Below are 23216 nucleotides of genomic sequence, written 5' to 3' on the forward strand. Positions count from 1 at the left end.
CGGTATATAACAAAGTATTGAGATAAACTTTTGTTATTGACCAAATACTTTTTTCCACCATAATTTGCAAATAAATTCATTAAAAATCCTACAATGTGAATTTCTGGATTTTTTTTTCTCATTTTGTCTGTCATAGTTGAAGTGCACCTATGATGAAAATTACGGGCCTCTCTCATCTTTTTAAGTGGGAGAACTTGCACAATTGGTGGCTGACTAAATACTTTTTTGCCCCACTGTATGTATGCACAAAGGAGAATGTGTAGAAAGAGAGGAGTGTGCTGCACCCAGCAAGCCTAAATGGTCTCACCCTCTTTCTTTCATCCTTCATTCTCCTTCACTCCCTCTCTTTCTTACTCTCTGCTGAAAGGTAGGTATGTTGAGAATTCTGCTGCTGGCCTGATGTCAATTCCACAGAATAAACACAAGTATAAGAAGCTCAAATGCTGAGTGACAGTTTAAACAGCAGTACAACAATATAGACAGGAGTACCCCCTTTCTATCCTCCTCTTCTCTCCATCCCCCATCACCCCCTGCATCCCACGCCACCGGCGTTATGTTACATAAGCCCTTTCCTTCATTCTCCCTCTCTCTCACACAGACAGATGTCTTCCAGATGCCTCAATGTACAATTGTTTGGTTTGTTGTTTGAAGGACAAGGAGAAATATCACTGGTATTCTTACATCATAAAAAGCTTCATATAGTTTTCCCTATGGAACATTATGTTCCAAAACAACACTTTTCAAGGTATTGGGGTTAGACGTAATCATTAAACCATCCTTGTAATATGGATGTGACATGAATAACTTGGCTAAAACCGCTGTCATTTCTTCACACACAAAACAAAAACAATATAGTGGTATTGTACATTCTACCATTTTACAATTGAGTCATTTAGCAGACGCTCTTATCCAGAATTAGTACATTCATATTTCGATAGCTAGGTGGGACAACCACATATCACAGTCATAATAAGATAATTTTTTCTCAATGAAGTAGCTATCAGCAAAGTCAGAGATAATAGAAGGGGGGTTGAGGTAAGGAGGAGGATTATTTAAGATACTCTTTGAAGAGGTAGGGTTTCAGGTGCTTTCAGAAGATGGGCAGGGACTCTGCTACCTCCCCATGGTGCCAAAAGGCCCAGAGGTGGCAGAACGGAGTGCTCGGGTTAGGGTGTAGGGTTTGAGCAGAGCCTGATGGTAGGGAGGTGCAGTTCCCCTTGCTGCTCTGTAGGTAAGTACCATGGTCTTGTAGTGGATGTGAGCTTCTACTGGAAGCCAGTGGAGTGTGAGGAAGGAGCGGTGTGACATGGGAGGAGCAGGGTGATATGGGAGGAGCAGGGTGACATGGGAGGAGCGGGGTGACATGGGAGGAGCAGGGTGACATGGGAGGAGCAGGGTGACATGGGAGGAGCAGGGTGACATGGGAGGAGCGGGGTGACAGGGTGACATGGGAGGAGCGGGGTGACATGGGAGGAGCAGGGTGACATGGGAGGAGCAGGGTGACATGGGAGGAGCAGGGTGACATGGGAGGAGCAGGGTGACATGGGAGGAGCAGGGTGACATGGGAGGAGCGGGGTGACATGGGAGGAGCGGGGTGACATGGGGGAGCGGGGTGACATGGGAGGAGGGTGACGTGGCAGGAGCAGGGTGACATGGGAGGAGAAGGGTGACATGGGAGGAGCAGGGTGACATGGGAGGAGAAGGGTGACATGGGAGGAGCAGGGTGACATGGGAGGAGCAGGGTGACATGGGAGGAGCGGGGTGACATGGGAGGAGCAGGGTGACATGGGAGGAGCAGGGTGACATGGGAGGAGCAGGGTGACATGGGAGGAGCAGGGTGACATGTGAGAACTTGGGAAGGTTACAGCGTTCTGGATAAATTGCAGTGGTTTGATGGCACCATCGGGGAGCCCAGACAGAAGGGAGATGACAAGTGCCTGGATTAGGACCTGCGCCACTTGCTGTGTGAGGTAGGGTCGTACTCTACGGATGTTGTACCTGCAGGAGCGAGTCACTGCTTTGATGTTTGCAGAGAACGACAGGGTGTTGTCCAGGGCCACGCCAAGGATCTTTGCACTCTGGAAGTGCGACACTGTGGAGTTGTCAACTGTGATGGAGAGGTCTTTGAGCAGGCAGGTCCTTCCCCAGGAGGAAGAGCAGCTCCGTCTTGCCGAGGTTGAGCTTGAGGTGGTGGGCTGAGATATTGGCCAGGTACACAGGGATGCGTGTCGTCTCTTGGGTGTCCGAAGGGGGAAAGAGAAAAGTAGTTGAGTGTCATCCACATAGCAATGATAGGAGAGACCATGTGAGGATATGACAGAGCCGAGGGACTTGGTGTAGAGAGAGAAGAGGAAAGGACCAAGAGACCTGGGGGACACCAGTAGTGAGGAGACTGTGGTGCAGACACAGGTCCTCTCCATGTCACCTGGTAGGAGCAACCTGCCCGGTAGGATGCAATCCAAGAAAGTGCAGAGCCTGAGACGCCCAGCCCTGAGGGTGAAGAGGAGGATCTGATGGTTCAGTGTTGACGGCACACACTGCATGGCAGAGAGAGAGAAAACACATGCTGCATGTAGGGGAGAAGGGGGGCAATTGTTAAACCTTTCTCCACAGAAACACTAGAGTGATGAAAGTCTATCATTACATCTCCATTCAGGTTCTCTCCCGGCTCTCACTATGTTTTAGACCAGCTGGATTTTTATTTTACTGTCCTGAGCATTCATGTTCAAGAATTCAAACTAGCATCATTTTTATCACTATACTGTAAGTTGACTAAACATTGACATGATTGACATGTGTCACTATTGTTGTCTCTTGCTAGGCACATGAGGCGTTGTCATGGCTGCTGGGTTGGGGGCAATTGTAACGCAGTGTTAAAATGAACCTGAGCCAAGCAGCCAAATTAAGCTTTTTTTTTTTTACTTTCGGATTGTATGAATTACACATTCATTATACAAAAACTAACTTTAGCCTTGGGGTCCTGTAGAGTGCCAAAGAAGTTGTAAACAGATATCACTGAGCACCATCAAACTATTCAAATGTTTTGAGAGGAACACAATGGCCATGCACAAACAGGGGTGTTACTGTAAATACTGGTTACGTACATATAAATAATCATATTTTTTGCAAAATCATTACATGTGTCTATGATAATTCATAAACATGAATGTTTTTGAAGTGAAGTGATTTTTTGGGTTTATTTGTCATGTTCTGACCTTAGTTATTTTGTTATGTCTTTGTTTTAGTATGGTCAGGGTGTGTGTTGCGTAGGTTGTCTATGTTAGTTTTCCTATGATTTGGTATTTCTGTGTTTGGCCTGGTATGGTTGTCAATCAGAGGCAGCTGTCAATCGTTGTCCGTGATTGGGAACCATACTTAGGTAGCCTGTTTTTCACCCTTGAGTTGTGGGTGATTGTTTTCTGTTTTGTGTCTACACCATGAAAACCTGTTTCATTTCGTTCATTCTCCTTTGTTATTTTGTTTAGTGTTGTCGTGATAATAAATGATCAATATGGACACTTTCCACGCTGCGCATTGGTCCTCACCTTCTTCCACCAACAACGGCCGGTACATAATTTTTTAGGTGTTACATTTGGCCCCAGCCCTTAGCAAGGGGCAAATGTAACGTCTGGACATTTCAGATTGAAATCAATAATGTTATCTGACTGCTTCATGTTATAGACCTATAAATGGTATGAATGATTAGGAGACATATGTAAGTTTCTTATATCAAAAAATGACTGGCCTAAAATACAAAACATTTGACAATTGTCCCCAGTCTCCCCTATACACAACTCTGACTTTAAGAATAATGTTGACAATTGCAGGATGTTCTGAGAGGAAGACTAAACTAGGGCTGCCAGAGAAACACATAATTACTGTTGATGTTCAGATCAACCTGTCAGTGGAGAGGACACTCAGACAGCACCTGGAGGAAAAGAAACTCAGATGACAGGAACAAGACGATCCTTACTCTCCTGTCATGAGCGGAATAGAAAATGGAGGATAAAGACTGTGCTCTCTACAGTGTAGTACAACACACAGTGCACCATGTACTCAGTGTCTTTCCCGTCTGAAACGGCACCCTATTTCCTATATAGTGCACTACTTTTGACCAGGGCCTGGCCAAAAGTAGTGCACTATATAGGACAAAGGGTGCCATTTGGGACACCTGGTGTTCAGTCCCAGCCAGGTCTCTTGGGCTCAGCCACCTGTCTTTAATCACTGCCAGAGCAGAGCTCTCAGAAGTCCACAGTTTCTGAACATCGGCCGGCCGGAGAGAGACAACTCATGTGCCTGTCTGTCTTCAGTCCTACTGTACTAAGGCCATGTTATGTTTTAGTCTTTCTGTGGCAAGAAACAGTTTGGTCTCACTCTGATCAATAACCCAAGCGGAAAATGTTATATTGAGGCTGGTAATCTGCTCTGGGATCTGTTCTGTGCTTTGAAACCCTGTGGAACTAATGGACTAAATGTTATATTGAGGCTGGTAATCTGCTCTGGGATCTGTTCTGAGCTTTGAAACCCTGTGGAACTAATGGACTAAATGTTATATTGAGGCTGGTAATCTGCTCTGGGATCTGTTCTGTGCTTTGAAACCCTGTGGAGCTAATGGACTAAATGTTATATTGAGGCTGGTAATCTGCTCTGGGATCTGTCCTGTGCTTTGAAACCCTGTGGAGCTAATGGACTAAATGTTATATGTCATTTACAAACAGAGACCGGATGATTCCTGGGCTGCATGGGGACCAATGGTGGAGGATGACTATATACTGTAGCCTAGTTCCTAAGAGAGATAACAAGAGAACAGCAATCTCAATTTCCTATACTTTCCTTTAACTTTCAAAGGACAATCATACATATAATTATTTTTTGAAAAAGCACACACACATACTGGATAATTATTTGAAAGAGGATTTTCTCTGGGAAAGATTGACAATGTCTGGACTGGGCTCTACAGTGTGTCAGACTGGCAGTGATTGCTGAACTCACCTTCTTGTGGCTCTTGAGAACAGAGGGGGTGACGAAGGCCTTCTCACACAGGTCACACTTGTACTTCTTGTGTCCGTCGTGTACCACCTGGATGTGCACGTTGAGCGTGTCTTTTCTCTTGAAGGTGGCATCACATTGGTCACACTTAAATGTCCTCTCACCTGGAGAAGTGACAAAAGATGACAGTAAAGAAAGACACTTTCCAATAGTCTCTTTTCTGCATCCTCTTATTTTCTAGGGAGGAGGAGAAGAGATGGATCCATTATTATGCTTCTAAAAGCAGAACTTTCCCTCACAGTAGGACTGAAAACTATTTCTACGGGATAATTGTATTGGCTAAAGAACAATGTGTGTTACGTTGTTGCTCCCTATAATGTTATTTTCAAATGTTCGGGACAGTACTTATTTGTTGACCTTTTTCTAAAATGACACTCATTTTGAATCCTTCCCTAGTAACACAGATTGCAGGAGAGGACAGAAAGAGGCGGACACTGAACATACACAGCTGCCTGCTCTTTGAATGGATCTCTTATTTAACAGCAATTACATTTAAAAAAGCAGCCAGCACTTAAATGATTCATTCATTTAAAAACATTAAAAACACCAGACATCACTCTGACATTAAACAAAAGCAGAAGTCTCAGCTGTTCCCAACCAGAGCCATATAAACTACAGCCTGGTGTTATTCCTCACGCCTTAACTCAGTGACTCCATACAACAGAGACTATTGTTGAGAAGTGCTTTACAGGGGGATCAGTGGGTTGGATAGTGTGTGTTTGCTTGGCAGAGTGAGTACTGGCTCCAAACGTGTGTTAATTCTCCCATTACAAAGCAGGAACATGATGGTCAGCACAATAAAGTGGGACACAAGTAGACGCCTGTGTCCGTTAACGCTCTAGTGGTCCCATAAAAACCTTCCACCATGAATATTCATGTCAGGGACAGGCTTCATTAATGCTGAGGTTTTAAGTCATTCAGAAACATGATTGATTATGAGAAGATATGAAGGGCTATTGTTCATTCAATAAAGCCTTCAGAAACACACACAGATACTCAAACACACACACACATCGAGGATCATAACACACACTGAGGGCTTACCACTGAGTGACATTTGACCCCACGTAAAGGTGTAATATTTATTTCAAGTTCAAATGATATGATAGCTGTTCTTCATTTTCTCACAGCGGAACACACAAGTGGACAGAGACATCACATAAACACACAGAGATTTAGTCTCTTTCTCTCTGTATATACACTGAACAAAAATCTAAACAACATGTAAAGTGTTGATCCTATGTGTGATCCTATCCTATGAGCTGAAGTCAAATATCCCAGAGATGTTCTTTATGCACAAAAAGCTTATTTCTCTCAAATGAGAGTTCTCCTTTTCCAAGATAATCCATCCACCTGACAGGTGTGGCATATCAATATGCTAATAAAACAGCATGATCATTACACAGGTGCGCACATTGTGCTGGGGACAATAAAAGGCCACTCTAAAATGTGCAATTTTGTCATACAACACAATAGCGTGCAATTGGCAGGCTGACTGCAGGACTGTCCACCAGGGATGTTGCCAGATAATGTAATGTCCAATTCTCTACCATAAACCGGCTCTAACGTTGTCTTAGATAATTTGTCAGTATGCCTTATCGGCCTCATAACCACGCCAGCCCAGGACCTCCACATCTGGCTTCTTCACCTGCGGGATTGTTTGAGACCAGCCACCCGGACAGCTGATGAAATTGAGGTGTATTTCTGTCTGTAATAAAGGCCTTTTGAAAAAACTCATTCTGATTGGCTGGGCCTGGCTCCTCAGACTTTACCATACTTTCTTCCCACATGCTGTTTCTCTTATTCTCTTTGCTCTCTTCTCTCTCTCACACACACACACACACACACACACACACACACACACCTGATACATAATACCAGTCTCAGCCTCATGGCCCAGTATCCTAGTGATTTGTGTGAATAGTGATCTGTCTCCAGAGACACAAGCAGGAAATGCCTTGAGCTTCACAATCTCTGTGTCATCGGTCTAGACTGGGAGACCATGCAGGACTCCATCCTGCCAAGACCAACTGTCTGTAGGGCTCCTCAGTCCTCAATGACCACTGTGTCTGTCTGGCTATGACACTCAGGACTAGGAGGACCACTGTGTCTGTCTGTCTGACTGGCTATGACACTCAGGACTAGGAGGACCACTGTATCTGTCTGTCTATCTGTCTGGCTATGACACTCAGGACTAGGAGGACCACTGTGTCTGTCTGTCTATCTGTCTGGCTATGACACTCAGGACTAGGAGGACCACTGTGTCTGTCTGTCTGACTATGACACTCAGGACTAGAATGACCACTGTGTCTGTCTGTCTGTCTGGCTATGACACTCAGGACTAGAAGGACCACTGTGTCTGTCTGTCTGGCTATGACACTCAGGACTAGGAGGACCACTGTGTCTGTCTGTCTATCTGTCTGGCTATGACACTCAGGACTAGAAGGACCACAGTGTCTCTCTGTCTGGCTATGACACTCAGGACTAGGAGGACCACTGTGTCTGTCTGTCTGTCTGTCTGTCTGTCTGTCTGTCTGTCTGTCTGTCTGTCTGTCTGTCTGTCTGTCTGTCTGTCTGTCTGTCTGTCTGTCTGTCTGTCTGTCTGTCTGTCTGTCTGTCTGTCTGTCTGTCTGTCTGTCTGTCTGTCTGACTATGACACTCAGGACTAGGTGGACCACTAGAAGGACCACTGTGTCTGTCTGTCTGTCTGTGACCACTGTGTCTGTCTGTCTGTCTGTCTGTCTGTCTGTCTGTCTGTCTGTCTGTCTGTCTGTCTGTCTCTGTCTGTCTGTCTGTCTGTCTGTCTGTCTGTCTGTCTGTCTGTCTGTCTGTCTGTCTGTCTGTCTGTACACTCAGGACTAGGAGGACCACTGTGTCTGTCTGTCTGACTATGACACTCAGGACTAGAAGGACCACTGTGTCTGTCTGTCTGGCTATGACACTCAGGACTAGAAGGACCACTGTGTCTGTCTGTCTGTCTGACTATGACACTCAGGACTAGGAGGACCACTGTGTCTGTCTGTCTGTCTGACTATGACAATCAGGACTAGGAGGACCGCTGTGTCCGTCTGTCTGGCTATGACACTCAGGACTAGAAGGACCACTGTGTCTGTCTGTCTGGCTATGACACTCAGGACTAGGATGACCACTGTGTCTGTCTGTCTGGCTATGACACTCAGGACTTGAAGGACCAATGTGTCTGTATGTCTGTCTGTCTGTCTGTCTGTCTGTGTCTGGCTATGACACTCAGGACTAGGTGGACCACTCTGTCTGTCTGTCTGTCTGTCTGTCTGTCTGTCTGTCTGTCTGTCTGTCTGTCTGTCTGTCTGTCTGTCTGTCTGTCTGTCTGTCTGTCTGTCTGTAACACTCAGGACTAGGAGGACCACTGTGTCTGTCTGTCTGACTATGACACTCAGGACTAGAAGGACCACTGTGTCTGTCTGTCTGGCTATGACACTCAGGACTAGAAGGACCACTGTGTCTGTCTGTCTGTCTGACTATGATACCCAGGACTAGGAGGACCACTGTGTCTGTCTGTCTGTCTGTCTGACTATGACAATCAGGACTAGGAGGACCGCTGTGTCCGTCTGTCTGGCTATGACACTCAGGACTAGAAGGACCACTGTGTCTGTCTGTCTGGCTATGACTCTCAGGACTAGGATGACCACTGTGTCTGTCTGTCTGGCTATGACACTCAGGACTTGAAGGACCACTGTGTCTGTCTGTCTGTCTGTCTGTCTGTCTGTCTGTGTCTGGCTATGACACTCAGGACTAGGGGGACCACTGTGTCTGTCTGTTTGTCTGTCTGGCTATGACACTCAGGACTAGGAGGAACACTGTGTCTGTCTGGCTGTCTGGCTGACTATGACACTCAGGACTAAGAGGACCACGACACAGAGGACCAGGAGGTTGTGGAAGCCCTCAGTATCTCATGCTAAAACAAGGTCTGAACTAAGGGCTATAGCATCTATGTGTTGTAGGGGCCCGGAACGTAGGTACTAGTGGCTACAGTCTCACACTCTGAGAGATACACAAACAAACTCATACTTACTGTTGTGGATGAGCAGGTGGCGCTGTAAAGAGAAGGGGGTGCGGAACAGGGCCTTGCACTCCTCACACTGGAACGGCCTCTCCTCTGAGTGAGTCTGGCAAAAGAACAGGACAGCATTTACGGTTAAGGTACACAGCATCACTGAAAACTACCTCTGATTTCCCCTCTCTACATATCTTGGTATAAACATACCAGTTAGCTGACCATCAAAACCTACACCTTCCTTTCTATTTAATTGACTAATATAGAGTAAATAAGTATTTAATTATGCGGTCAGTTCGTGAGAACAGCTATCAGAGCTTATGTGTGGCCCTGACACCCCCTAAATACACTGCATTTGGAAAGTATTCAGACCCCTTGACTTTTTCCAAATGTTGGTACATTATAGCCTTATTCTAAAATTGATTAAATAGTTTTTTTCCCTCATCAATCTACACACAACACCACATAATGGCAAAGCAAAAAACAGGTTTTTGCAAATGTAACACAAATAAAAAAAGGAAATATCTAATTTACATAAGTATTCAGACCCTTTACTCAGTACTTTGTTGAAGCACCTTTGGCAGCGATTGCAGCCTCGAGTCTTCTTGGGTGTGACGCTACAAGCTTGGCACACCTGTATTTGGGAAGTTTCTCCCATTCTTATCTGCAGATCCTCTCAAGCTCTGTCAGGTTGGATGGGGAGAGTTATTTTCAGGTCTCTTCAGAGATGTTAGATCGGGTTCAAGTCTGGGCTCTGGCTGGGCCACTCAAGGACATTCAGAAACTTGTCCCGAAGCCACTCCTGTGTTGTCTTGGCTATGTGCTTAGGTTTTTGTCCTGTTGGAAGGTGAATCTTCGCCCCCAGTCTAAGGTCCTGAGCACTTTGGAGCAGGTTAACATCAAGGATCTCTCTGTAGTTTGCTCCGTTCATCTTTCCCTCGATTCTGACTAGTCTCCCAGTCCCTTCTACTGAAAAACATCCACACAGCATGATGCTGCCACCACCATGCTTCACCATAGGGATGGTGCCAGGTTTCCTCCAGACTTAACGCTTGGCATTCAGGCCAATGAGTTCAATATTGGTTTCATCAATCGAAAGAATCTTGTTTCTCATGGTCTGAGTGTCCTTTAGGTGCCTTTTGGCAAACTCCAAGCTGGCTGTCATGTGCCTTTTACTGAGGAATGGCTTCCGTCTGGCCACTCTACCATAAAGGCCTGATTGGTGGAGTGCTGCAGAGAGTGGTGTCTTTCTGGAAGGTTCTCCCATCTCCTCAGAGGAACTCCAGAGTTCTGTCAGTGTGACCATCGGGTTCTTGCAGCAGACATTTTCTGGTACCCTTCCCCAGATCTGTGCCTCGACACAATCTGGCTCTATGGACAATTCCTTTGACCTATTGGCTTGGTTTTGTGGGACCTTATATAGACAGGTGTGTGCCTTTCCAAATCATGTCCAATCAATTGAATTTACCATAGGTGGACTCCAATCAAGTTGTAGAAACCTCTCAAGGATGATCAATGGAAACAGAATGCACCTGAGCTCAATTTCGAGTCTCATAGCAAAGGGTCTGAATACTTAAATAGGTATTTCTGTTTTTTATTGTAAATCATTTTGCACAAATTTCTAAAAACCTGTTTTCACTTTGTCATTATGGGGTATTGTGTGTAGATTGATGAGGGGAAAAATAATTGAATCTGTTTTAGAAGAAAGCTGTAACATAACAAAATGGGGAAAAAGTCAAGGGCTCTGAATACTTTCCGAATGCACTGTACATCTCATCTATTCTCTCACTCCCTCTAAATCTCCATCTCTTCTCTTGGTTCAATCTGAGCGCTGTCTCCTGTCTCTTTGTTGATGTGGGATCAGATGTGTGAGTATTGGGGTTTGGGTTAGAGTTAGGCCCCATGGTTGATTTGGTATGTTGACTTGATGAAGACAAGTAGCTTGAGGGGCTAAGGTTCAAAGTACATTTGTTTATGTGTACCCCACATGTCTGTCTGAGTGACACCCTATTCCCTTAAGTAAATATAGAAGTCTTCAGGGGGAGGCAGGCCACAGACGCCACAGAAACCCAATGTTCCTCTGAACACTGAAGAGACGTCTAACAATGTTAGCTCTGAAGAAGTGAGAGTATGCTTGTATGTTAGTTTGTGTATGTATGTGCTTGTTAAGTTTCAGCATTATCTCCATCAGTAAAACTTGCATATTAAAAACCACCCATTTAAATCTGTCACACCACCTTTTATGTAGTTGAAGCATTCTGTCATTCTGAAAAGAGACTACAGCTTTCTGACCCTCCCTGTTCACCTTCTTGTGGTTCTTGTAGACGTTCCTGTGGGCAAACTCCTTCCCACACAGCTTACACTTGTAGGGCTTTTCCTCACTGTGGATGATCTTATGGGCCATCACCTGGTCCAGACGCTTGAACGAACGACTGCAGATCTCACAGGTATACGGACGTTTCTCTAACCAGGAACAGAGAGAGAGAGAGAGAGAGAGAGAGAGAGAGAGAGAGAGAGAGTATACGGTGTCTGAGTGTAGCTGTGTGTGTGGGTGTGCTCTCTTACCTGAGTGAGTGATCATGTGGCGCTTAAGCTGATTGGTCGAGATTAATTTCTTGTCGCAGGCAGCACAGTCGAATATCTCATGTACCTGGAGATACATAAATTAGCCAACAGACCAGATACAGGGGGGTTATGTAAGAGACAGAGATCATGGATTTCACTGCACGCTGTGTTCTGTAAATGACAATGTATGACCTTGATGTGTAACCTTTTCCACACTTGCAGGCAGAGTAGTATTCACAGACACACATACACACACTCTTTCACTCCTTGCTCAATTACGTCAGCACACAGAAATATAATTAAACAGCTGAAAAGTTTGAATCCTTCTCCTGCTCTCAGCATGGTTTGAATAATAGCACATTTGATAGCTGTTCTGCCTAATGCTACAATATGCTGAGACTGAAATGCTCCTCCGCTCAGAGCTTCAAAGATTGAGCAGTCCAGGATAATTCTAATAATGACTGGTTTAAGTAGCTTTTGTGCAAACGTATCATTATGCTAAGTTGGAGTGCTCTAGTGCGAATCATAATCCTGGGTTCTGAAGTGTCTGTCTCTAGCTCAGCTGTGACATGTCTTCTGTTCTATAGAACTTTGGCCCAACAATGTTTCTCTTTCTTTGCTTCATGTCTTTTTAACCTCCGCACACGACTGTTCCAATGAAACCTGGAACATATGAGCTGTGTAAGTAGGACCAAATAAACTACTTCATACAAGAGAAGAATGAAGCATTGATTGAATTCGGGTGGCAACTGACCCAAATCTCCCTGTATCAATACACATTTTTTGTGTCTACTGTCAATGAGGAAAGAACTTCTCTCACAGACAAAGACTGATGATTAGAGCATCAGTAATACAGGAAAGCTTATTAAACCTTTTTCAAGTTCACATGTGCCACGTACAGAATGGATAGGACTGGCACTGGCAGCATGAAAAGGTCAGAATAGGGCAATGTACTCTCTCTTTTCAAATACATTGGGTGGCAGTTTGGAGATAAGAAAAACCTGATTGATTGACTGATAGTTCTGGAACAGATCATTTAAACATGAGTGATTAACAGTAACACAACCTTTGCTGATGAAGTGTGTTCATTATGAATATCTTATGATGCTGTTCAGTTCATCAGAGTGGATTAATGTCTTCTGATTAATCTATTGGATCAATGTTGACAGGGAACATGAAACCTCACCCAAACACCAGCTGGGTTCACGGGTCAAATATAAAATCCTCATTTGGATGGGAAGCCAAACCAATTGCAAGTCAATCAAATAACTCACTGCAAATACACTCTCCAAGATAATTCACTTCAAGCATATAAAGATACCTCACTGTGAAATAGTTCATGATGGAAATACCTTACCTCCATTAATCTCTAAAAGTAATGTAACATAATGGTTCTGTGGTTCTGTCATTTTTCAGGGTCAATCTCTGAGAGGTAGAATCCTGCCGCCACGGTTAAAGCCTTATAGTCTACTCACCACGCCTCTTAGGTTTCATGAGAGTCTGTGGGGATGAGCTTGTGAAATTAAAACCAAACTTTCCCTACTGTCACACGGTCTGAAAATGTAACATCTTGAACATAAAGCCAACCTCCTTCTGAGAGAGAAGAAGAGTGAGACAGGAGACAGAGCGTGGGATTAGGGGACAGGAACAAAGAAATGGAACAAAAAGTGATGGAGGGATATGGAGGAAATAGAGCTTAAAGGAACAGACATGGCCAGTGTGAAACCAACCACACACACCTGACTCTAGACACCAGAGGGCTAAGTGGACTGGGAGCCATTACAACATACACCTTACACCTATCCAGATCTCTGAAGGATCAAAACGCATCTAGGAATACATGTAAAACAGAGGCAGTGAAAAGGTGAGACAGTGAGGTAGTAGGTAGGAGCCTGACCTTGCGATGTTCCTGGAGGTTCAGTAAGGAGGAACATTTCCTGTTGCAGATGGTGCACATGAGCTTCCGCCTGGAACTTCCTGAAACACAATGATTGGACAAGCAGAGTTACCAATCCTGCTCTTCATGCCTCAATCTACATTGTGATGCTGTCGTGGCTAGCAATAGCAACAATGGTTAGGGCATTCCACATGTTAGTGAACAGCATAATCACTCACCTTGTGGCAACGCCAATTCCATCGGAAGCAAATACACACATTCTATCAGATAATCACTTGAGGTCAAAGTTTAATTACCAGATGTATGTTCTCTTCTGACTGTCGGGGGCAACCAAGATGTAACATAAACATGACAGGGTCACTAATGAAGGCTGTCTGCATCTATTGCCCACATATTGGTTAAATCAACGTTGTTTCCACATCATTTTGAATTTCTATGTCCCTCCATGCACCCTCTGTGACTTCTAGGAAGAGTCTAACCCACTTAACCCCAACATTTCTCCAAGTTTTCACCATGATTGTAAATCCCTAGTTATTTTGTTGCTGAGACAAATTCATTTCTGAAGATGATTATTTATTTCATGTGATGAGTGATTCATTTACATCTGTCCCTCATTTTAAAGTCAACCCTGCTACATGAACTGAACTCTGAACTCTATTAAAATATGATAAAACTTTTCATTTAAAAAATGAAAACATGCAAGAAACATTGAAAATCTAAAAGTCAAATCATCATGTAAAAGCAGGTGAGCTGGTTCTACTCTGTTCGGCCATTTGCTGGTGTTTTGTGGAGTAAAACTGAGCAGGTTGAGCATAATACGTCAACCATGTTACACATAGATAGAAGAAGGCTAGAACTGTTTTAAATATAAAGAGTTTATATATATTTAGTGAAGCTTGCATTCAATTGCCACTGCCTGTTGCACACAACAAGCTTCCATTCCCCCAGTCACAACGGGACTCATGGTTGATTTAAGGTTCACCCTGTTACGATCAACCCTGTTACCTTATTTGGCATTTAATAGGCACTTACTTTTGTAATTCATTTAATTTAACCTCGAATTAGGAAAACATTTTATTAGGATAGCAATGTGCACTTTATAACAGAATGTTAACATTTTGTGAAATCAAATTTTTCTTTAGACCAAGTTACACTTCTCAAAAAGCACAGAATTGATTGAACGACCCATTTATTTACGAGTCATGTGACACCACATGCCTCTCACCTACACACTCCTATACTGACCAGACTGCTAAAAGATCAAAACAGATACTTATTTCAAAACTCAGCAAAAAAGAAACGTCCTCTCACTGTCAACTGCGTTTATTTTCAGAGAACTTAACATGTGTAAATATTTGTATGAACATAAAAAGATTCAACAACTGAGACATAAACTGAACTATTTCCACAGACATGTGACTAACATAAATGGAAAGATGTGTCCCTGAACAAAAGTAACAGTCAGTATCTGGTGTGGCCACCAGCTGCATTAAGTACTGCAGTGCATCTCCTCTTCATGGACTGCACCAGATTTGCCAGTTCTTGCTGTGAGATGTTACCCCACTCTTCCACCAAGGCACCTGCAAGTTCCCTGACATTTCTGGGGGGAATGGCCCTAGTCCTCACCCTCCGATCCAACAGGTCCCAGACATGCTCAATGGGATTGAGATCCGGGCACTTCGCTGGCCATGGCAGAACACTGACATTCCTGTCTTGCAGGAAATCATGCACAGAACGAGCAGTATGGCTGGTGGCATTGTCATGTTGGAGGGTCATGTCAGGATGAGCCTGCAGGAAGGGTACCACATGAGGGAGGAGGATGTCTTCCCTGTAACTCACAGTGTTGAGATTGCCTGCAATGACAACAAGCTCAGTCCGATGATGCTGTGACACACCGCCCCAGACCATGACGAACCCTCCACCTCCAAATCAATCCCACTCCAGAGTACAGGCCTCAGTGTAACGCTCATTCCTTTGACGATAAACGCGGATCCGACCATCACCCCAGTGAGACAAACCTTTTTGCCAGTCCTGTCTGGTCCAGCAACGATGGATTTGTGCCCATAGGTGACGTTGTTGCCGGTGATGTCTGGTGAGGACCTGCCTTACAACAGGCCTACAAGCCCTCAGTCCAGCCTCTCTCAACCTATTGCGGACAGTCTGAGCACTGATGGAGGGATTGTGCGTTCCTGGTGTAACTCGGGCAGTTGTTGTTGCCATCCTGTACCTGTCCCGCAGGTGTGATGTTTGGATGTACTGATCCTGTGCAAGTGTTGTTACACGTGGTCTGCCACTGCGAGGATGATCAGCTGTCCATCCTGTCTCCCTGTAGCACTGTCTTAGGCGTCTCACAGTACGGACATTGCAATTTATTGCCCTGGCCACATCTGCAGTCCTCATGCCTCCTTGCAACATGCATAAGGCACGTTCACGCAGATGAGCAGGCACGTTCACGCAGATGAGCAGGGACCCTGGGCATCTTTCTTTTGGTGTTTTTCAGAGTCAGTAGAAGGGCCTCCTTAGTGTCCTAAGTTTTCATAACTGTGACCTTAATTGCCTACCGTCTGTAAGCTGTTAGTGTCTTAACGACCGTTCCACCGGTGCACGTTCATTCATTGTTTATGGTTCATTGAACAAGCATGGGAAACCGTGTTTAAACCCTTTACAATGAAGATCTGTGAAGTTATTTGGAGTTTTACAAATTATCTTTGAAAGACAGGGTTCTGAAAAAGGGACGTTTATTTTTTTGCTAAGTTTACTTCATCACCAGTGTGGACTATATGTCTGTATACATGTCTGTGAGACGGAGACCAACCTGTGTGGACGTTCCCTTTGTGTTTCTTCAGAGAGTCTTTGCTCTTGAACCTCTTCCCACAACTCTCAGCCTTACAGATGAACCTGGCGTCTCCTCTACACGCCTCCTTGTGCTGGTCATAACTACACACACAGAAAATACAGACACAGTCACTCAAATACACAGGAACAGATGGCAGCCCCTGTATACATATTATGCTAATGTGTATGTTCGTATCTAGTTATGTAAGCCTACCTGGACTCTGAGCTGAAGGTGATGTAGCAGAGGGAACACTGGTGGTGGGCTCTGGAAGAGTCTCCTGAAGGACCCAGGGTCTCCGCACAGTGCAGAACACTGAGGGCAAAATGAAGGAGGTATACAGAGTCAGATAGGAGGAGGCTATAAAGATATGAACAGCAATACTACTACATTTCCAGGTGTCCTACATCAGAAAACGAATAAAGAGGCTGATTCAGTTGTAAGAAAATGTACTGAGTGTGTGCAAATCTGTCAGTTCCACTATATGATCCACTTGGTAGCATACTTCTGTGTAACTCAATAGAGTGTCAGGTAAGTAGAGTAGAGAGATGATGTAGGCTACACACTGGCGCTGCAGGGCTTGTTTGATGGGGAACTTCTTTCCACAGTTCCTGCACTTGTACTCCTTCTCCTCAGTACTGGGTCTCTGGTGCAGGCTCTGGAGGTGGGCTGCTAGGATCTCCTCGCTAGGGAAGCTGCTCTCACACAGCAAGCACGGGTGGTCCTCCTTCTTGATCACCAGCTCTGCACACATACAGTCATTATTACAAATTACACACACATGCAGCCGTATCAGCTGTGTGTGAGTATCAGCTGTGTGTGAGTATCAGCTGTGTGTGAGTATCAGCTGTGTGTGAGTATTAGCTGTGTGTGAGTATCAGCTGTGTGTGAGTATCAAGTATCTGCTGTGTGTGCGTATCAAGTATCAGCTTGTGTGTGAGTATCAACTTTGTGTGAGTATCAGCTGTGTGTGAGTATCAGCTGTGTGTGAGTATCAGCTGTGTGTAAATATCAGCTGTGTGTGAGTATCAGCTGTGTGTGAGTATCAGCTGTGTGTGAGTATCAGCTGTGTGTGAATATCAAGTATCAGCTGTGTGTGAGTGTAAGCTGTGTGTGAGTATAAGCTGTGTGTGAGTATAAGCTGTGTGCAAGCATTACATACTTCAAGCATAAACTGTTGGACTGACAAAACACTGTTTATGAAGGTTTAGGTAAAACTTTGTTAGGCATTTACCCATTTCAATGAGATGTTTGGCATCTTTGCTGTTTTCATCTTCATATTTGATGATTTCCTCTTCCTCCTCCTCTGACTCTTCCTCCATATCACTGTCCAGGTAGCCTATCAGCAGCTCGGTGTCTGTCTCAATGTCGTCCACTGCCAGGTAGAAGATATTCTCTCCATCCTGAGAGATCAGAACCACAATCACCCCCCCCCACACACACACACATACACACACACACACAGAAAAAAGGGGTAGCTGAAGGTTGAACTCAATAAACCTAGACATTCGTCTGCTGAGGCTTGATTAAGGTCGAAGATCAAACACTCCAACTCCTAAACATGTCATCATTAACTTCCACATCCTAAAGGTCACGGTCTAATCAAATCAAAGCGTCATTTTCTTTTGGATAAGGCATTTATAAATACACATATATATTAATTTAAAAGAGAAACACAATAAATTAAACTTTTGATGTAACACAGAGCTCTAACACACATGAATGACCTTTGAACAAGTGATCACTTTAGCACTGTGGCATTAATGACAGAACCTCAGCCAGAAGATCACAGGTTCTGTTCTACTTCCCTTCTAAATTCTCCCTTCTTCCACGTTTCTTCTTTTTCCTCTAGCTGAGATATCCCAGGCCAAGCCCTGACTCATGTGTGTGTGTGTGTGTGTGTGTGTGTGTGTGTGTGTGTGTGTGTGTGTGTGTGTGTGTGTGTGTGTGTGTGTGTGTGTGTGTGTGTGTGTGTGTGTGTTCACGACTTTGGCCAATAGATCTGATTGTGTATGGGTTGTATGTGTTTGTGGGTTTATGGATATAATTAATCTGATCTTAATCACAGACTGACATGTTTTGTTACATTTCACTGTAAGGGATGCACAAAGCACTAGAGAAGATTTTCATAATACGTTCAGATACTTTGAGAGAGTTACTTACAGCTGTGAAAGACACCTCAACTCATACAGTCATCAGACAGAACCACCATCACATCTCCTTTTGATATGGCAGGCTTGATCAGTAACACATGGTGCAATCTTACAAGCTGTCTGCACAGGCAGACAAAACAAAAAAATCCACATTCCCCTTCATTTCACTCTCACTATCCATCTCAACTCACTCTCACCAACTTTCTCTCGCTTCTCTTCTAGTCTTTCTCTCTGATGTCCATCTCTCTCTTTATTTCTCTCTTTCCTTCTCCCTCTCTCTCTCTCCCCTTCTCACTCAGAGATATGTGCTGATATCCAGCTCTATCTGTGTCTCTCCCTGTAGATACGTCTGAAGGTGTTACTATCTTCAGCGTGGGGCTGTACCTGGATTGCTGCCAGGTTCTTCTCCTCTTGTGATGGCGCCTGATGGACAAAACGCAGCCAGTTGGCATGGCGAGGGTTACTGGCATCCAAAACATAGAGCACATCGCCTTTATTACCTCGGACCTGAAACAGAAAACAGACATGCCTATCAAGAACATGAAATACTGTTGGCTGGAATTAACGTCTCCCTTCCATACAGACCGAGCTTCTTGATCTAGCTTTGTGTTCATCTGGAGATGCTGTTTTACAAACTAAATCACAGTTGCCATGAAAAACCCTGTGATATAAAACAATGTGGTTCTATCCAATATAACATGAAAGTTATAGATTACTAGATGATTATATAACACTGAGAAAGAATATAAAATGCAATATGCAACAATTTCAAAGATGTTACGAGTTACAGTTCATATAAGGAAATCAGTCAATTTTAAAAAATTAATTAGGCACTAGTCTATGGATTTCACATGACTGGGAATACAGATATGCATCTGTTGTTTAAAAAAGGGCAGGGGCGTGGATCATAAAAACAATCAGTATCTGGTGTGACCACCATTTGCCTCATGCAGTGCGACACATCTCCTTCACATAGAGTTGATCAGGCTGTTGATAGTGGCCTGTGGAATGTTGTCCCACTCCTCTTCAGTGGCTGTGCGAAGTTGCTGGATATCGGTGGGAACTGGAACACACTGTCGTAGACTTCGATCCAGAGCATCCCAAACATCCTCAATGGGTGGGTGTCATGTCTGGTGAGTATGCAGGCCATTGTGGAATTGTGTACAGATCCTTACGACATCCTTACGACATGGGGCCCAGCATTATCATGCTGAAACATGAGGTGATGACGATGGATTAATGGCACGACAATAGGCCTCAGGATCTCATCACGGTATCTCTGTGCATTCAAATTGCCATGGATAAAATGCAATTGTGTTCGTTTTCCGTAGCTTATGCCTGCCCATACCATAACCCCACCACCACCATGGGACACGATGTTCACAACATTGACATTAGCAAACACTCGCCCACACGACGCCATCTGCCCGGTACAGTTGAAACCGGGATTCAACTGTGAAGAGCACACTTCTCCAGAGTGCCAGTGGCCATCAAAGGTGAGCATTTGCCCACTGAAGCTGGTTACGATGCAGAACTGCAGTCAGGTCATGACCCTGGTGAAGACAACTGACAGTTTGTAGATTCGGTTGTGCAAAACTACAGTTTCATCAGCTGTCATCTGAGACTATCAGGCAGGTGACAAAGCCGGATGTGGAGGTCCTGGACTGGCCTAGTTACACATGGTCTGCGGTTGTGAGGCCGGTTGGACATACTGCCAAATTCTCTAAAATGACGTTGGAGGTAGATTATGGTAGAGAATTGAACATTACATTCTCTGGCAACAGCTCTGGTGGACATTCCTGCAGTCAGCATGCCAATTGCACGCTCCCTCAAAAGTTGAGACTGTGGCATTGTGGAGTGTGACAAAACTGCACATTTTAGAGTGGCCATTTATTGACCCCCGCACAAGGTGCACCTATGTAATGAGCATGCTGTTTAATCAGCTCCTTGATATGCCAAACCTGTAAGGTGAATGGATTCTCTTAGCAAAGGAGAAATGCTCACTAACAAGGATGTAAAAAAATTGTGCACAAAATTTGAGCGAAATAAGCTTTTTGTGCATATGGAACATTTATGGGATCTTTTATTTCAGCTCATGAAACCAGCACTTTAAATGCTGCATTTATATTTTTGTTCAGTGTATAATTTCAGACCACACCTGAATTCTTTATGGCTGACATATAATCAATTACTTGTACTTTTAACTACACAGAAAATAAACATAATCTCACTGATCTGAAATGTAATTAAACCTGTCCCTTATCTCAGATAAATTCAAAACCTCATGATGGGGATAAAACATATTTATAACAAAGGCACACGATGCGGGTGGAGTTTGCCAAACCAAGACTCATTACAAAAACAAGACTCTACAGTCAACAAGTGTATGTGCATCAAACTAGAAGCTCCAATTAAGCATCGCCTGTGCTGTATCTGAACTGCCACAGAATTCATCTATTTAGCCTTTCATTTCAATAGTAGGCCTACAATGAACATAAATATGATTTATTGTATTATGTAAAAGTAAGGTAGTCTGTTTTAGTATCACCTCGAACATCAGTCTGGTGTCTGTGCTGTGACTGCAGTGTTAAAGGACTGAAGGTAGTCTGTTTTAGTATCACCTCCCACATCAGTCTAGTGTCTGTGCTGTGACTGCAGTGTTAAAGGACTGAAGGTAGTCTGTTTTAGTATCACCTCCCACATCAGTCTGGTGTCTGTGCTGTGACTGCAGTGTTAAAGGACTGAAGGTAGTCTGTTTTAGTATCACCTCCCACATCAGTCTAGTGTCTGTGCTGTGACTGCAGTGTTAAAGGACTGAAGGTAGTCTGTTTTAGTATCACCTCCCACATCAGTCTGGTGTCTGTGCTGTGACTGCAGTGTTAAAGGACTGAAGGTAGTCTGTTTTAGTATCACCTCCCACATCAGTCTGGTGTCTGTGCTGTGACTGCAGTGTTAAAGGACTGAAGGTAGTCTGTTTTAGTATCACCTCCCACATCAGTCTGGTGTCTGTGCTGTGACTGCAGTGTTAAAGGACTGAAGGTAGTCTGTTTTAGTATCACCTCCCACATCAGTCTGGTGTCTGTGCTGTGACTGCAGTGTTAAAGGACTGAAGGTAGTCTGTTTTAGTATCACCTCCCACATCAGTCTGGTGTCTGTGCTGTGACTGCAGTGTTAAAGGACTGAAGGTAGTCTGTTTTAGTATCACCTCCCACATCAGTCTGGTGTCTGTGCTCTCATCCAGCTCACTTGGTAGTTTCTTCTCTCCAGCAAAAGGGCCAAACTTTTCCCCCTTGTAGAAAACACACGTTGTCAGAATTTGAGGATACAAGATATTCATTTTCTTGTCTTTCTTTTTTACTAAGAGGCATTTTCCATTTTGTCAGGGGCTATGTGAAGGCAATCAGATATAAATTGTGCGATGGAATAGATGCCAAAAATAATGTAGTAGTAAACATTGTAAAACAGTATAGGACTATAGTATTATAATACATAGTATTGTCCATGAATCCATCCTATGCGTTTCACTTTGGACCTACAAGTTGTAGTAGCCTAGTTCAAACACCCAACAAGAGGGGGTGTGGTCAAGATGTGCTCCTCGTGAATGAAGCATTCATGTTCAAAGTTTTGACCAATGTGAGATTGTAATGAATAACGTTTGGTAGCCTGGCCATTTGAAGTGTTTAATAACTTTCAGTAAAAAACATTGTTTGCACCATTTTCAACCACCATTGTTTGTAACATTGTCAACTTGGTTACAATATTGTGTAATAGCCTATAATACTAGACACATTTTGAGTATGCAAGTTAAATGACAGCATAGGAAACGTACATTAGAACGTGTTCAATATGTATCAACACGTGTTACTGTGTAACACACGAGAGTTGAGTTCTAAGTGAACATTGTTATGGAGTGAGCTAGTTACAGTATCTACGTGGCACTGCACCTCAGAGCAGCATTAAAGTAGGCTATGGCTTGAGATTTTGGGAGCGACTCGCAAAAAGAACCCAAAATACGAACAGAAAACTGCCTTTCTCCCATTCACCGAATGAGTTTTGAACGTTGGTACGTTTCTTCATGCCCAAAACATACAAAATTGTGCTGTCCAAAAAAACCAAACCTTTTTCACTTGTCTCGCCGTGTAAAGCCCGATTCCATCCTGGACATTAGATGATTTCAAAGAAAATCTATCTGGCACATACATTCCCAACATTGTCATTGCTCTGAGCGAATCACTAATGTGATCATTAGAAACTATGCCAGCGGGGAAAGTAATGACTTTGTCTGTTTTCGCACAAACATGAGAGTTTGCAGCGGGGTGTTCTCTGTAATTCGGTCCAGGTTAAATGTCCTCTCTTGCTGCATGACTAGCAGGCGTCCTGATTGGTTCAAAATTTGTTACCAGAAGCTACATATTTTGTGAAGGATGCTCACGCACTTTGAAGTCCCTCTGTCCTCTAACTTTGGATGACGAGCAGTAACCACAAACATATGCAAATCTAAAGTTGATCAGGTCTTTACATTGGTTCTTATTATTTTTATTTTTATTTATTTATTTTTATATTTATATCTTCAATGTGCCTATGTATATATACACTAGCATTCAAAAGTTTGGTGTCACTTAGAAATGTCCTTGTTTTTTAAATAAAATCACCAGTGTCAAGGTCAACAGTGAAGATGCAACTGCA

At 43.8% G+C, this 23216-nt stretch overlaps 1 protein-coding gene across 5 annotated transcripts in view; it reads right to left on the minus strand.

Annotated features, from left to right (window-relative positions):
* LOC112251109 (PR domain zinc finger protein 5-like) overlaps positions 1-22903 on the minus strand; it is a 51935-nt gene extending 29032 nt beyond the window's left edge. Inside the window, exons 1-12 of one of the 5 annotated variants that reach the window (XR_006083464.1) lie at positions 22649-22903; positions 21736-21819; positions 18915-19037; positions 17612-17780; positions 16944-17121; positions 16594-16692; positions 16360-16481; positions 13545-13624; positions 11388-11732; positions 9101-9194; positions 4993-5153; positions 1999-2234 (exon numbers count right to left, since the gene is read on the minus strand). Coding sequence is in view for 4 of the 5 variants with exons in the window: in XM_042322231.1 (XP_042178165.1) it covers positions 4993-5153; positions 9101-9194; positions 11388-11732; positions 13545-13624; positions 16360-16481; positions 16594-16692; positions 16944-17121; positions 17612-17780; positions 18915-19037; positions 21736-21819; positions 22649-22747 (1554 nt within the window). In the remaining variant the exon portion in view is untranslated. Of the gene's footprint in view, positions 1-1998; positions 2235-4992; positions 5154-9100; positions 9195-11387; positions 11733-13544; positions 13625-16359; positions 16482-16593; positions 16693-16943; positions 17122-17611; positions 17781-18914; positions 19038-21224; positions 21261-21735; positions 21820-22648 lie in introns of those variants that run through there. The other 4 variants (XM_042322233.1, XM_042322231.1, XM_042322232.1 and 1 more) reach the window with 4 other exon arrangements.
* Between the last annotated feature and the right edge of the window lie 313 nt (positions 22904-23216).

Source organism: Oncorhynchus tshawytscha, linkage group LG05 (genome assembly GCF_018296145.1).
Source record: "Oncorhynchus tshawytscha isolate Ot180627B linkage group LG05, Otsh_v2.0, whole genome shotgun sequence".
NCBI lineage: Eukaryota > Metazoa > Chordata > Actinopteri > Salmoniformes > Salmonidae > Oncorhynchus > Oncorhynchus tshawytscha.